Here is a 15,717-nt window from a genome sequence, read left to right as displayed (position 1 = left end):
ATATCATAATATCAAACCACGATCCTGCTCTCTGATGGGGTCCTCGCAGGGCCCTGCAGGTCCTAGCAGAATTGCTTTATAAGTAAGAGTCAGTCAGTTGGTGATTTGCAGATGGGTTGGAAATCATTTGCAAATGAGCAAGGACTAAAGAAGTTTACTGTGTTCTGTCACAAGTGCCCAGACACAGACCATAAATTCCTGAAGGCAAAGCTCTATGGCTTGCTCACCATTGCATCCCTGTATTTACCACAGGGATGGGTATATAGTTGGTTCTCAGTGAGCATGAAACTCATGGATTTGGACTAGAGCAGAAAGGATTTATGTTACATGCTAAGCTGGCTAGAAAACTGCCTGGACTGACAAACACCCAAAACTGCAAGGTTCTGCTTCCTAGAGACTTGAGAAGATAATGACAATTCTGTTCAGGTTCTATGTCAAGTCGAAGTCCTTCCTGGGGAAAAGGTTCTTAGCAGAAAAGTGATCCACTGACATATTTTGCTACGGTCCTATAGAGAAGACATGGACTTCTGTCCAGTATGCTGGATTCCCAGGCCTGTCTTTCCACTATTTTACCGTAAAGTCTTAACAAAGGACATTGTACCTTAAATCACCTGTGTGTAGACTGGGTCTGGTAATACAAGCTTTCTCTGTGACATATAAGTTGTTTTGGTTTGGGGTTTTTTTTAATTTTTTATCCTCACCTGAGGATACGCTTATTGATTTTAGAGAGAGGAAGAGGGAGGGAAAGAGAGGGAGAGAAACATCTATGTGAGATAGAAATATCGATCAGTTTCTATGTAACCGGGAATCAAACCTATGACCTTTCAATTTACAGGACAGCGCTACAACCAACTGAGCTACACTGGCTAGGGCCCTGATGTAGTTTTTAAGGCATATACCAGTCATAAGAACTGGCAAACTATTGAGATGAAAATAAAGAATAATAAAACTATTTGACTTGAAAATAAAGAATTGTTAATAGTATTGCTCATATTTATTGATTTTATATGCATTTTGTCATTCTCGTTACTAATAGTGTAGAATTCTCATGTCAGTTTTTTTAACCAAAGCAGAGTCTCCTGTCCTTCATTTTTAAGTGTCTCTGTCTATGTAAGTCCCCTCAGGTGCAGATACTATGGCAAGGACTCAAGTACACGTAGTTTATTTGGGAGGCAATCCCAAGAAACACCAGGAAGGGAGTTGGGAACTGAGCTCAAAAAGGGAAGGAAGCAATAGCGTGTGTCCAGGAGGTTTATCACTGCAGGCAAGTGGAGCTCAGTTCTGGTGTGGAACTCTGGGAGCAGTTAGCATGCCTGAAGGAATTCCTTCATGAATTCCTGTCAGCCCCTAGCAAGGGCTGCCATAAGCAAACGTCAGTTACTGGGCATTTCTGGCCTGCCAACACGGTGAGCAGAGCAGGCTCCTGCTGCCAGAGAAGAAGAGGCAGGTGCTGGCAGTAAGAAGCCAGTTCAGTGAACTGAAAGAGTAAAGACAAGGGACCCTGGATGGGGCACCAATAGTGTCTGCTAGATGCCAGTCACTTTCGTCATTTTCTTTTCTATTTAATTTTTTGGTTGAAATATAATTCAGGTATAAAATTCACATCTTTAAAATGTACAGTGCAGATTAACAGGGTGTTACCAAACGGACCCATGCAGGGGGACAAAATACTATTACTGAATGGACTCCCGTCCTGCTGGGGTCCCCCTGTACTAGGTTCACCTTGCCTGCTGTCAGGGAATTATAGCCCTCTATGTCAGAGATTGGTGAAAAGGAAAGGCATTATTTATGCAAAAGTTACACAGACTTAAGAGTAATGACTTAATGTCTTCATTAAAATCCCAAAGTCCCTTACCCACAAACACACACAGTTCTTCCTTCTCCCCTTTGCCTAGTCCAGGGTACCATATCTCAGGAAAAGAAATAGAAGTCTGTGGCTCAGGTAGCCCCCGTTTTTTTCCCAGTAATCTGTGCTTTGCTGGCAGGCCTCCCTCAGTTCCCAGCGCCATCAGCTATGTCGCCACTGCAATCTCCAGTTCTTAATCTAAACTCACGTGGCACCTTCTCCTCACCCACCAGCAAGAGTCCTTTCACCCCTTTCCTCCCTCCTGTGTCCCTCCTGCATTCTTCCAAACTGGTAAGAGAGAGCTCTGCATGGCTGCTCTATCTTGCTTTCTGGCTTCCTAAGCTGCATGGCAAAGGGAGCCCCAGAGCTGCATGGTTCTCCCTTCTCACCAAGCAGTGTGAATCCCCCTCTCACCAAAGCCTCATCGTCCCCTCCCTTTCACCAAATCTGCATGATCCCCGCCCCTTGCGTGGCTGCTGCACCTGAGTTTAAATCCCAGTGCCAGTTTTCCTTTGCATCCCCGTTTCTAACTCCTCCCACAATCAGCTACACCTGCCAGCATTCCTGTATTTTGCCAGCTTTTCGGGGCCGCCATAGTAAGTCTGGGCAGGCATGGCCCTATATGGCATGGAGCCAGTCATCTCCAAGCTCTTACGCAGGCGCTATAACCAGGGGGAGTTGCCTCCCAGTTAAGTCATGGGTGGAAGTCATTCTCATCTCCCTGGCTCAAAGCAAGGCCACAGCTATTTAACATATCTATGAAACCAGTTAAAAGTTATAGATATGTTAAATGACCATACCTGAGGTTATTTGCAAAACTTGCTATGCAGAACAGCTCTCAATGATTCTGCTCCATGTGTCCCATCCCCCAGTTCAGACTTGTGGGGGTGAGGACATCCTATATTTTCATATTTCCTGAACATCCAAGTTATGGGCCCCATTACAAATCCCTCTTTGAGGGCCCCCTGGCTGCACCCTGTTACAAGGAGACTTCTAGTCAATATGGTTCCATAGGTAAATGTGGCTCGCCTCCTTGCACAACCACATCAAAATTACAACGAAATTATAGAACAACCATCATGCAGAACCATCAGAAATCAAGTTGAATGGAAGTCTGACAACTATGGAATTAAAGAAACTACATCCATCCAGATGGGTAGGAGGGGCACAGACTTAGGCTGCTCCCTCACCCATGTGTGGTGGATAAAAATTCAGGAGGGCTATCTTGGGAGCGAGGAGTACAAGCCCACATCAGGCCTCCAGCCCAGGGTTCCAGTGCCAGGAAGATAAGCCCCCGTAACTTCTGGCTGCGAAAACCAACAAGGATTGAGTCAATGGAAGAAACTTCTGGAGCCCCAAACAGTTCCTCTTTAAAAACCCACACATAAACTCACCTACTCATACTCAGTCCCTCTGAGCTCCAGCACTGGAGTAGCAGCTTGAAAGGCACCAGTGGCAGACAGGGAGAAACTGAAGTGGCTGGCATTGAGGTGAGAGCTGGGAGACTGCTTTCTCCCAGACAGAAAGATGGGCACAGCCAGAGAGCCAGCAGGTGGGTGCCGTATCTGAGACTCCGTCCACCTGGGTAACACTGTTTGCCCCCCACTTCACCCCAGCTCTGGAAATCCCCTGAAACTCCATCCCACCCAACTTACAGCTATTAACAGTAGTTTTTTCTGTTATATGAATACATGGTCTTGGCTCATGCTTCACAACTTCTTAAACCCTTTCAAACAAGCAACAGCTGGGCTTCAGTGAGCTCCCAACCCTCTTATCTCATGCCTCTTGCCAAGTGGCCCCAGGCCAGGCACTAGCAGCTGCCAGTATAGAGTTGCAGCCTGGCTTCACCTGGGAATCTCCTAGTCCAGCACAAGTAGCAGCCATCTCAGGTTGCTCTATAGCTCAGGCAGGGTGGTCTCTGGCAAAACACAGGGGGGAGTTGACCTTGGTCCGCACCACCTGAGAAACCCTAGGGCCAGTGCACCCAGTGGACAACTACAGAACCACATCAGAGCACAACCACCGTGCCCCTGCACAGCTGATCCTCCATGGAGGATGGAGGTTGGTGGTCAGTGGTCACAGCCAGCCCTTCCAACTGATGGGCCTGGGTAAATCCCTCCCATCAGTTGCCAACAGCAGTCAAGGCTCAACTGCAAGAGGAGGGTGTACTCAGCCCACACGAAGAGCACACCTTGAGTACCCAGTGTGGGTGATAGGGGAGGCTGTGCTACTGGAACCCACAGGACACCTACTACATTAGGCCATGCTACCAAGGCAGGGAGTTGCAGTAGCTCTACCTAATACATAGAAACAGACACAGAGAGGCTACCAAAATGAGGAGACAAAGAAACATGGCCCCAGTGAAAGAACAGATCAAAACTCCAGAAAAAGAACTAAACATAATGGAGATAAGCAATGTATCAGATACAGATTTCAAAAACACTGGTTATAAAGATGTTCAAGGAATTTAGTGAGGACCTCAACAGTATGAAAAAGATCCAGTCAGAAATGAAGGATTCACTAATTGAAAGAAAGAACAATTTATGGGAAACAACAGTAGAGTGGATGAAGCTGAGAATCAAATCAACAATTTGGAACATTAGGGGGGAAAAAAACAACCAATCAGAACAACAAGAAGGAAAAAGAATCCGAAAATACGAGGATACTGTAAGCAGCCTCTGGAACAACTTCAAGCATTCCGACATTCACATCATAAGAGTGCCAGAAGGAGGAGAGAACGAGAAACTGAAGATCTATTTGAAAAAAAATAATGAAAGAAAACCTCCCTAATTTAGTGAGGGAAACAGACATGCAAATCCAGGAAGCACAGAGAGTCCCAAACACAATTGATGCAAAGAAGCCCATACCAAGATTTGTCATAATTATAATGCCAAAAGTTAAAGATAAAGATAGAATCTTAAAAGCAGCAACAGAAAAGCAGTTCCAGCCCTGGCTGGTGTGGCTCAGTGGATTGAGTGCTGGCCTGTGAACCAAAGGGTTGCTGGTTTGATTCCCAATCGGGGCACATGTCTGGGTTGTGGACTAGATCCCCCATGGTAGATGCTCAGGAGGTAACCATGCATTGATGTTTCTCTCTCTCTCTCCCTCCCTTTCCTTCTCACTAAAAATAAATAAATGAATCTTTATTTTTTTTAAAGATTTTATTTATTTATTTATCTTTAGAGGGTAAGGAGAGAGGGAGAGAAACATCAATGTATGGTTGCCTTTCGAGCGTCCCCTGCTGGGAGTTGGCCTGCAGGGAACCAGCCTGCAACCCAGGCATGTGCCCTGACTGGGAATCGAACTGCAGGCCTCTGGTTCGCAGGCCTGTGCTCAATCCACTGAGCATAAATGAATCTTTAAAAAGGATTAATCATCACCAAGCCATTATGTGAAACATTAAAGGGACTTTATTTCAGAAAAGAATATCAAAGCTATGAATAATTAAATGCATGCTTGTCAACAATTAAATCTAAAAAAACAAATGAAGCAAACAAGACAGAATCATGGCTATGGAGAGGGTTTTGGTTGGTCGGAGGGAGTTGTAGGAGAATGGGTGAAGAAGTGAGGGGATTAAGAAGTACAAAGAGGTGGTTACAGAACAGCCCTGGGGATGTACAGTACAGTGTAGGGAATGGAGAAGCCAAAGAACTCACGACCCATGGACGTGAACAGTGGGGCTTACCCAAGGGAGTGTGGGGTGCTGGGTGAAGGGGGACAAAGGGGGGGGAATTGGGACAACTGTAATAGCATAATCATAAAATGTAATTTTAAAAAAGATTAAAAAGATAATGAAATGTCCAGTCCAGTGGTTTTTAGTATAGTCCCAAGACTGTCAGCCACAAGAACATCTCATCATCTCCAAAAGAAACCTCATGCCCATTAGAAGTCACTATATTCACTCTTCCCTGGTAACCACTAATTAAGCTCTTAGTGGTTTAACTCTTAAGATTTGCCTGTTCTGAACATATATAAATGGAATTACTCAGTATGTAGTGTTTCTGTCTTCTTCTTTTTATTTAGTGTAATGTTTTCAAGGCTTATCCTTGTCGTAGCATGAATTGGTGTTTCATTCCTTTTTTAAATTAAAAAAAATTTAAGATTTTATTTACTTATTTTAGAGAGATGGGGAAGGGAAGGAGAAAGAGAAGGAGTAAAACATCAATGTGTGGTTGCCTCTAGCACACCCCATATTGGGAATATGGCCTGCAACCCAGGCATGTGCCCTGACTGGGAATCAAACCAGCGATGCTTTGGTTCACAAGCCTGTGCTCAATCCATCGAGCTACACCAGCCACGGTCTTAAAATTTTTTTAAATTAGTTGACTTATTGCTTTATTCTATTTTAAATTTAAATTACATTCCATGGTATGAATATACCACATGGTATATATCCACTCATCGGTTGATGGATATGGCTCTGATAATGATATTATGAACATTCTTGTACAGCTTTTGTGTTTTGTTTCTCTTGAGTACATATTTAGGAGTGGAATTGCTGGGCCATTTGGTAACTCTGTTTATCTTTTGAAGAAATGCCAGCCTGTTTTCCAAAGTGACTGTACCATTTTACATCCTCACCAGCAGTGTTTCAATTTCTCCACAAACCTGGCAACATTGTCCTTTTTTTTTTTTTTTTAATTTTAGCCAATCTAGTGTCCTGGCATCTCACTGTAGTTTGATTTGTATTTCTCTAACGATCGATGTTGAATATCTCCTCATGTGCTCATTGGCTTTAAGAAGAATGTCATCTGCCCTGGCTGATGTGGCTCAGCGGACTGTCAGCCTGAGAACCAAGGGTCACTGGTTCGATTCCTAGTCAGGGCACATGCCTGGGTTGTGGGCCAGGTCCCCAGTGGGAGGCACATGAGGGATAACCATACACTGATGTTTTTCTCACTCTCACTCTCTCTCCTTCCCTTCTCTCTCTAAAAATAAATAAATAAAATACTTTAAAAAAAAGAAGAATGTATTTTTTGGAGAGTTGTATCACAGTTGTAAGAGATCGTACCTTATTACCCTCATTTTGCAGTTGAAGACACGGAGGCATAGAAGGTTTCATAATATGCCCCAAGTCCCCCGGAACGCAGCACAGCCACAATTGAAGTTCCAGCATTGTGCCTCCGGAGCCTATTGCTCTTAACACTTCTCTGTACTTGGACTCAGGACATCTTGTAGCACTGCTGTTTTGTAGCCTTCTCTTCATTTTGAAAGTGGGGCTAATCATGCCTGACCTGACTGTTTCATAGGAATCCCAATGGGGTCATCTCTTAATCCAGTGACAGCCCCTAGATGACTGTGTCTTAATAAGACACGATCCTTGCCCCGAAGTTGTGTGCCATCCACAGAGGAGATGGACTAGTAAATAGAACTAAAATTCAGCATAAGCATGTGTCTGTCAATGCTAGATAAAGTCTTGAAGTCTAGAGAAATGCCAGTGATTTTAAAAAATATTTCATAACCCTTACTTTCTCTTGCTTCTTGAAGGAAACAGCCGAAAAGGCCAAGAGAGTGAACACCAAAGAGATCTAGTGAGGAGGCACCTGGGAACGGTGTCCAGAGACGGGCACCTTCTCCGGCACTTCGGCGCTGAGTCCAGTATACACGAGTCTGCTACAATCGCCAAATCACCAGTATTTGCTTGTATAGCAACAAGTTTTATTTTGTCTGTTTGTTTTGCAATAAAGGAAATGGGGTGGCTGGCGAGAGGGGGAAGGGCCATAACCTCCATTTCCAGGAGTGATTTGAGAGAAACTGTATAAATGGGGGCTTTGGGGCTGGAGGCAAGTAAAGAAACTGCATCAGGGTAGAGAGAGGAGCAAATCCAGATCTGAACCACTTCTGAGTCTAACGCGCTGCAGGGAGGGCAAGCGGTGCCAGAGAGAACTCAGCAGATGGTACCTGGAGGAGGGCTTGGGGAAGCTCAGTGGAGAAGAAGCATTCTGCTTCCAGTTCTTTTGGTTGCTATCAGCATAACAGAGACCAGCATCTCTGCATCTCCTCATGGCCCCAACCACTGCCTGTAGATACACAGCTGTCCCGCCTAGTTCCTCAGTGGCCCTCAGACTTGATGGAGTTTCTGGGAAGGTATACCCAAATGATGCAGATGCTTGTGTACTGTCAGTCCCTTAGAGACCTAACCAAATTTTAAAAAATACTTCTTACCAAAGGTGCTATTTTTCTGTAAAACTTTTTTTGGCAAGTTGACTTCATTTTTTAATTATTATCGTTATATTAGTTGTTTTTTAATATTTTCTTTTCTTGAGTAGAAATTAAGCTTTTGTAATTATTTTTCCATAGTCCTACCATTTCAGAGGTAGGGGAACTTGGGGTTCTACCAGGTGCAGGGACTGCTGTCACCCTGACTTCCTGCCCTGCCACACACTAGCCGAAGCCCAGAGTTTGTCCCCCTGGCTTCCAGTGGCTCAGTGGTCTGCCAGAGCCGTGGGTACCTCGGACAGGAGCCTGGGGAAGAGGAGAGTCTCCATACAGAGCTTTCAAGATCCAAAAGCTAATTTGTTTTCAGTTCTTTATCAAAATCAGTATTTCAAGGATGGAGACGAGTGCAGCTAAGCAAGGCTTAGATATCCCGGCCTATCAATATGCTCATTGGTCCACCACTGACTAGGAGAGTGACTTCAGCTCTGTCTCTTCCTATTTCCAGGCCTCAGCTTCCTCAGTGAGCAGGCAGGAATGCATTAACCTTTTGATTTCATAAAGTTTATGATCATTGATCCATAGGAGACAAGTTCCTATGATTTTCCTTTCCTCCTTAGGATAGGTGAATATTTGTTAGAACAAGAAGATTTAAACAGCCAAAACAAGATGACCAAATTTGACCTCAGTCTGAATGGCCCCAGGCTGTGCTGTGATGCAGAGCCCTCTCAGGTAACGCCCTGGAAAAGAGTGGGGAAGAGAACAACTCCACTGGTCTTCACTTTTGCGTTTCCTCTTTAACCTTCTTGGAAACAGAAATGGCTTTCCATTTAGAGATGAGGACAAAAGGGAGGTTTCACATTTCAAGAGTGTGGAAGTGGAAATTTAACCTTAAAATTGTGATAGAGGAGAGGTCAGTCCTTCCTATGTCTTTTGGCCTGTGTAGTCATTAACCCTACTCAGTACCATATTTAAGATGCATTTGGAATAACAAAGATTAAACCCTTGACATAAGGTCTCATTTTCAGAAAGCAGATTATAGACCACCAGAGGGAAGACATGTGGATTGATGAAAGTTGTACTGAAAGTGGAATTTCTTCTAAATAAGTGTCCTTGTTCTCTTTTGAGAGGAGAACACCCCACTTCATTTAGAATTCTAAGCTTTTATCTATCATCCCACTTAAAAGTTCCCTTCAAACCCCACTTGCGCAGTCTGAAATGCTCCTCCCTGTCCGAGTGCCTTGGGAACTCCCAGCAACACACCTTGATCAAGTTTGCCAGCACTTGGACGCTAAGGGAGGGAGAGCAGCACTACCAGTTTGTTTAAAGCAAGAAACCAGAGTGTCTCCTCACAAGTTATTTGGGACAGTGGTTGCCACCCAAGACTTACCCTGCTCTGCAGCAACGAATTCCCAAGAGCAAATCTGTATTCCGCCTGTAAATAGGGAAGCTCTTGTCTGCGCCGTAGAATCATACAATCTGATGACCATGCATGGAAAGCTGCTAAATAGCCAAATTTGTGGAGTGTTGCATGGAGCAAACACGCAGGATTAAGTTGGGTTCAGTTCCCCCACCTCTCTAAAAGCACGTGGCTTAGTCTGCAAGCTTCCTTGGGCTTTCTCTCTGTGTATATACAGTTTTATAAACATATTAATTACAGCACCTGCTAAGATCCAGTGCCCATGGAAACCTCACACGCCATGACACTGGACTCCACTGCTTTTGGAAAGCAGGGCTCCTCCACCTGCTAATAAGTCCGTGTGAACCAGTTTGAATGTCTTTACACCTATGTTTTAAAATAGCCAAATTTTAAGAAGCAATTTGAACAGATTTTGTTGCCTATGTGTTTGTGAAATGTATTTGTATTTAGTAGGCTTCCATACTGCATTTAACTTGTTTTTGTAACTCCTAATTTTTTTGGATACTATTGATAAATAAAGAAGTTAAAATAAGAGTTGTATTGGTTTTCTCCCCCACCCCAAATAATCTTATGAGAGTGTATTTACCTCATAAAATGGGTTCAGGAGCCATAAGAGAGACTTGAAGCATTTCTCCTAATAAAACCTTAGGAGAACTGCAGCTGGGAGAGAAAATTTACTCAGGGATAGAGAAGTTTATTCAAAAGATGGCGATGTAGGTAAACAGTTCTCCTCACACAATGACATCAAAATTACAACCATGGAACAACCATCATTCGGGACCATCAGAAATCAAGCTGAATGGAAGTCCTACAACTATGGAATTAAAGAAGAAACCACATTGATACTGGTAGGGGCAGAGACATGGAATAGGCTGGTCCCACACCCACATGCGGCAGATGAAAATCGGGAAGGATATCTCAGCAGTGAGGGCTCCCAGGCCCACGCTAGGCTCCCCAGCCCAGGGTGTCAGTGCCAGGAAGATAAGTCCCCGTCACTTCTGGTTGTAAAAACCAGCAGGGATTGAGGCTGTGGAAGACAGAAACTACTGGAGTCTCAGGCATTTCTTCTTAAAGGGCCAGCACACAGACTTATTTGGACTCCCTCTGAGCTCTACATGGGTGTAGCAGATTGAAAGACATTAGAAACATATGGGGAGGAAGTAAATTTTACAACAGCAGAGCAAGACCTGTAGGGCAGCTTTCTCCCAGACAGAAGTGCTGGCAGAAGCCATTGTTCCTTTTCTGAGCCCTCTTCCCACAGAGCCAGAGCTGACAGGTGGGCACAATATCTGAGACTCCATCAACCTAGGTTACGCTCTTTGTCCTACCTGGGTGATTCCCTGATGCCCAGCCCCACCCAACTTCCGGGACTGCCCGAGCTATTTCCAGTGGCTTTTCTATACAAACAGCTTATTTTGGCCCATGCTTCAGAATTTCCTAAATTCTCTCACACAAGCAGCATCTGGCTTCAGCAAGCCCTGTACCTCTCTCTAAATTGCCCTAGCACAGCACTAGCAGTAGTAGGCCTTGGTTTACTTCTTGGCCTAGCCGAGGCACATCCAAACCCAGCAAAAGTAGTAGCCATCTGCAGATCTCTTTGTAGCTTATTCTATGTGACCCTGGAAAGAGCACAAGTAGAGGCTGACCTTGGATGTGCCAACAGCAATCAAAGCTCAACTACAACAGGATGTTATACACAACCCACACGGTGGGTACACCTTGAGTACCAGTGTGGGAATAGGGGAGGCTATGCCACTGGACTCTACAGGACAACTATTACATTAGGCCACTCTACCAAGTCTGGGAGACACAGCAGCTCTACCTAATACATAGAAACAAACACAGGGAGGCTGCCAAAACAAGGAGACAAAGAAACATGGCCCAGAAGAAAGAACTGACAAAACTCCAGAAAAAGAACTAAAAGCAATCTATTAGATGAAGGGTTCAAAACAGTGCTTATAAGGATGCTCAAGGAATTTAGTGAGGTCCTCAACAGCATAAAAAAATCCAGTCAGAAATGAAGGATACACTAGTTGAAATAAAGAACAGTTTATAGGGAATCAACAGTAGAGCAGATGAAGCTGAGAGTCAAATCAGCAATTTGGATATAAGGAAGCAAAAAACAACCAATCAGAAGAGCAAGAAGAAAAAATTTAAAAAATGAGGATTGTGTAGGGAGCCTCTGGAACAACTTCAAGCATACCAACATTTACATCATGGGGGTGCTGAGAGGAGAAGAGAGAGCACAATAAATTGGAAACCTATTTTTTTTAAAAATGACAGAAACTTCTCTAACTTGGTGAAAGAAGTAGACATACAAGTCCATGAAGCATAGAGAGTCTCAAAGAAGATGAACCCAAAGAGGCCCACTCGAAGACACATCATAATTAAAATGCCAAAGTTTAATGACAGAAAATCTTAAAAGCAGCAGGAGAAAAAGTTACCTACAAGACTACAAGGGAACTCCCATAAGACTGTCAGCTGATTTCTCAACAGAAACTTTACACAGTACAAAGGATTGGCAAGAAATATTCAAAGTGATAAAAACAAGGACCTACAACTAAGATTACTCTTTCCAGGAAAGCTAACATTTAGAATGGAACAGATAAAAATTTCCCAGACAAGAAAAGCTAAAGAAGTTCATCACCACGAAGTCAATATTATATGAAATGTTAAAGGGGATCCATTAAGAAGAAGATCAATAATATTAACAATAAAATGGCAATAAATTGTATCTATCAACAATTGGATCCAAAAATAAAAACAAGCAAGACAGAATCATAGGCATAAAGAATATTTTCACAGTTTCCTGATGGCAGAGGTTTGGGGTGGTGGGTGAAAAATGTGGAGGAATTAAGAAGTACAAATTGGTAGTTACAGAATAGTTGTGGATGTATAAAGTACAGTACAGGGAATAGAGTAGCCAAAGAACATATATGCATGACCCATGGACATGGACAATGGTGTGGGGTTTGCATGAGAGTGAGGGTGGGCTGGGTAGAGGGGGCAAAGGGATAAAACTGGGACAACTGTAATAGCATAAACAGTAAAATATAACAAAAATAATGATGGATGGTGGGTCTGAGGTGGGAAGTGATAAGAAGTCAGGGTGAGCCCTTGCTGGTGTCGGTCAGTGGATTGAATGCTGGCCTGTGGATCAAAGGATCCTGGTTCAATTCCCAGTCAGGGCACATGCCTGGGTTGCGGGCCAGGTCCCCAGTAGGTGGTACATAAGAGGCAACCACACAATGATGTTTCCCTCTCTGTCTCCCTACTTTTCCCTCTCCCTAAAAATAAGTAAATGAAAAAAATAAAAACAAGTCAGGGTGTATTGAGAAGAGGTTAAACTAAATGACTCCTGAGGCCCCATAGGTGTTGCAAGACTGGAGGAATGCATCAGGTGAGGCTGCCTGCAGGTAAACCTACACAAGAAGCCAAACAAACCAGGGCAGGGGGCACAGGGAGTGCACCAGGGTCTGGCTGGATAACCTTAATGGTTTTTACCTGACAAACACATATTATCCATAAACATAAGTATATTCATGGGGGCTCAATGTTGGCTGGTTAAGACCACATGTTCTGCTCCGTCCTGGAGACATACAACCAACACCTGCTTTCCACTCTCCTGTCCCAGTGATTACTGTAACCACCATGCACGCCCCACCCCCAATAATACTGTCTTCCAAAAGAGCCCTATGGGCAATGAGGTTTATGTTTTTTAATATTTAGTCATGTGTAGAAGTCTTGTTCTCTAAAATTATAGCCAGGTCACCTTGATTGGATTTGGAGTATTACTCCACTGCTAATCAAATGCTAAAAGACCTTTTCTGGCTATGTTATTTTTAAAGATTACCAGTCTCATTAATCCCAGTTTGATTATTCAAATTGTCATTCTCAGAAGGAAATCTCAGACCCAATTTGAAGGGTACCTTGTCCACAGCCACTTTTAAATATTGGGTGGCCTCTCCCAAACCATGCTCTGGGGGCACTTTCCTGCTATTACACTATGTGTGTGTTCAGGAGGTAAAAATAAGATAAAAGAAGTCTGAAAGAAGCATAATTCAGGAGGTACGTTTTCTTCTCTTTCTTCTTTTTTTTTTTGAAAAAAAAAAGAAAAGATTTATTGCTTTCTGGACCTGAAAATTAGGCAGCACACCTGGGGCCACACAGCGAAGTCGTGGGTTGTGAGTAGAGAACACACATGTCTGGATGTCTGGGGTTCTGCTTTGGCTGGGGTCATGACGGGTGGGCGTCTAGGGTTTAAGGGGCTCACTCTTTATTGGGTAAACAGGGGACTCAAAATGCGGCTGGGTGCTGGCTCTTCAGTCAGTGGCTGGCAAAGATACCTGTGGTGGAAACAGACGCCTCTTTGAAGTGGGTGACTCAGAAATCAAAGTGCTTTGAAGCACAGTCAGGAAGAGTGCTATGGTCCACGCGCTTTAAGAGCTCCACTGGCAGGTGACCATTAATACAGCTGTACAGAAAACCCATTTCCTTCCGTCTCTCCTCCAGGATTTCCACACTGCCTTCTCCACTGGATTCCAGGTTGGGTCCCCCGATTTCCTGCATAACCCAGATCTCAATGAGTGTGATTTTATCCTTCCGGAAGTAGGGAACTTCAAAACCTGCCAAAAACAAAACAAAAAACATCTTTCACGGGACAGGCTCCTGTGGGCTCGAACCATTCAGCATGATGTGGAGCACACCAGAACTATCTTTTGCGTACTGCATGGAAGCCCTGTTCCAGAAAGGATCCGAAGCACGGTTTTCGCAGTCCTCTGATGTAGGGCAGGCTGGTAACGGAGTCCCGAGGCGTTTTCCTGCGGACACCGGCTCAGCGGATCTCCGACCGCCTACAGAACGTGGCTCACGGGTGCAAAGCTATGCGTGTTCTCTGCACAGCTGGTGACCAGAAGCTGGTTGTTTTCCCAGAACGGAGACTGGCCTCTGGGAATGGAGTGCCTGGAGAGGTTTATGAAAAGGTCGTCCTAGGAAGGGAGCACGGAACAGGGGTCCTTCTCCAGCACTGCGTGGAAGGCTTCCCAGATGGCTGTGCGGTTCGTGTCCCTGGGCACCGGAGAAATAGCTTGTTTTTCTGAGTTACTGTCTAAGCATTTTTTTCAGTTTGCCCGCCCTGCTCACACGAAGAAATCTGGATGTTTGGATAAGGACTTGGGTTTAGGATACCCGTCAGAAGATACCACTTTACTTTTCTGGGACACCATTTAAAATACCCACAAAGCCCTGGCTGGTGTGGTTGAGTAGACTGAGTAGATAGAAGATAAGTTTTCTTGTAATCAAAGAAGATAACCCCAGAAGATAAGTTTTCCATAATCAAAATGTAATATTAAGAACTATGCAAATTAGTACAGATAACATTAATTAGCTTTAGCTTTGGAGCATCTATGTTGTTTCCATAAGTCCTATTGAATTATTTCTGTAATAAGGGGAAGGACAGAGAGGGAGGAGAAAAGAATGTGAATGAGAAGATGGATCTAAGGTCCACCCAGAGCCCTGGAGTAAATCTGGATGCACGTGGGACATGTACAGAGGAAACCCTGGGCTACTGATGCTGACGGTTGTTCCATGATGAAACGTAACAGCTTCATTTTGCTGCTGGAATGAGAGTCTTCCTGTCAATAGGAGTTAATTTTTTTCCAAATTATTTCACATTTATTTCTTATTGAAAAAGTAATATATGCACATGACAAAAAATATCCAAATCGTATCAAAGAAAATACAGTGAAAAAGTTCTTCCTCTTAGATAATGTGTACATTTATAAATTTGCTCATAATTGCCCATTGTTCTTCAAAGAGGTTGCACCCAGTTACATCCACACCAAAATTAAGTAAGCTCAGCATGTCTATTTCCCTACTACATTTTTGCAAGCACTGTGTCTTAAAACTTCTGGACCTCTGAAAAAGAAAAAATAATAACTCATTGCTTGCTTATCTATTTATTTATTTTTATTAATTAATTTTATTATTCCTTTGAGATTCAGCACTTTTCCATGAATTATTGGTCCTTATCCTTTTATTTCATTGCCTTTGCTCATTTTTCTCTTGATTGTTGGTCTTTTGCTTATTGGTTTGTAATAGTTCTACAACCCCATGAGAAGATATTTTACACATAAGGAATATAGAGTTAGTGAAGTTTAAGGAACTTATCTAAACTCATACAACTAGCAAGGAACAGAGTCAGGATTCAGACCTGGGTCCCTCTCATACTCGTTCTACTTTCACAACATTTCCCTTTATTTTGAAGATTATCGCATCCCCCCCATGTTCATTGCGG

At 43.6% G+C, this 15,717-nt stretch overlaps 1 protein-coding gene, 1 long non-coding RNA gene and 1 pseudogene across 3 annotated transcripts in view; 1 reads left to right on the top strand and 2 right to left on the bottom strand.

The window, feature by feature from the left end:
• Window positions 1-7,941, top strand: part of FSTL1 (follistatin like 1) — a 54,382-nt gene extending 46,441 nt beyond the window's left edge. For both annotated transcript variants that reach the window (XM_037045586.1, XM_037045584.1), the window contains exon 11: window positions 7,334-7,941. In XM_037045586.1, coding sequence (XP_036901481.1) covers window positions 7,334-7,378 — 45 coding nt within the window. In that variant the 3' untranslated portion in view covers window positions 7,379-7,941. The remainder of the gene's footprint in view (window positions 1-7,333) is intronic.
• A 208-nt stretch (window positions 7,942-8,149) lies between these two features.
• On the bottom strand, window positions 8,150-9,296 carry LOC118986599 (uncharacterized). Its single transcript, XR_005066412.1, has 2 exons — window positions 8,893-9,296; window positions 8,150-8,804 (listed from the first exon to the last, which is right to left on the bottom strand). It is a non-coding gene; the product is annotated as an uncharacterized LOC118986599 (long non-coding RNA).
• Window positions 9,297-13,805: 4,509 nt separating this feature from the next.
• On the bottom strand, window positions 13,806-14,536 carry LOC118986614 (ADP-ribosyl cyclase/cyclic ADP-ribose hydrolase 2-like; annotated as a pseudogene).
• Between the last annotated feature and the right edge of the window lie 1,181 nt (window positions 14,537-15,717).

The sequence above is a fragment of the Sturnira hondurensis genome, unplaced genomic scaffold, assembly GCF_014824575.4.
Source record: "Sturnira hondurensis isolate 20B ecotype Veracruz unplaced genomic scaffold, ASM1482457v3 Scaffold0004338, whole genome shotgun sequence".
NCBI classification, from domain to species: domain Eukaryota; kingdom Metazoa; phylum Chordata; class Mammalia; order Chiroptera; family Phyllostomidae; genus Sturnira; species Sturnira hondurensis.
This window is presented reverse-complemented; position numbering and strand designations above follow the sequence as displayed.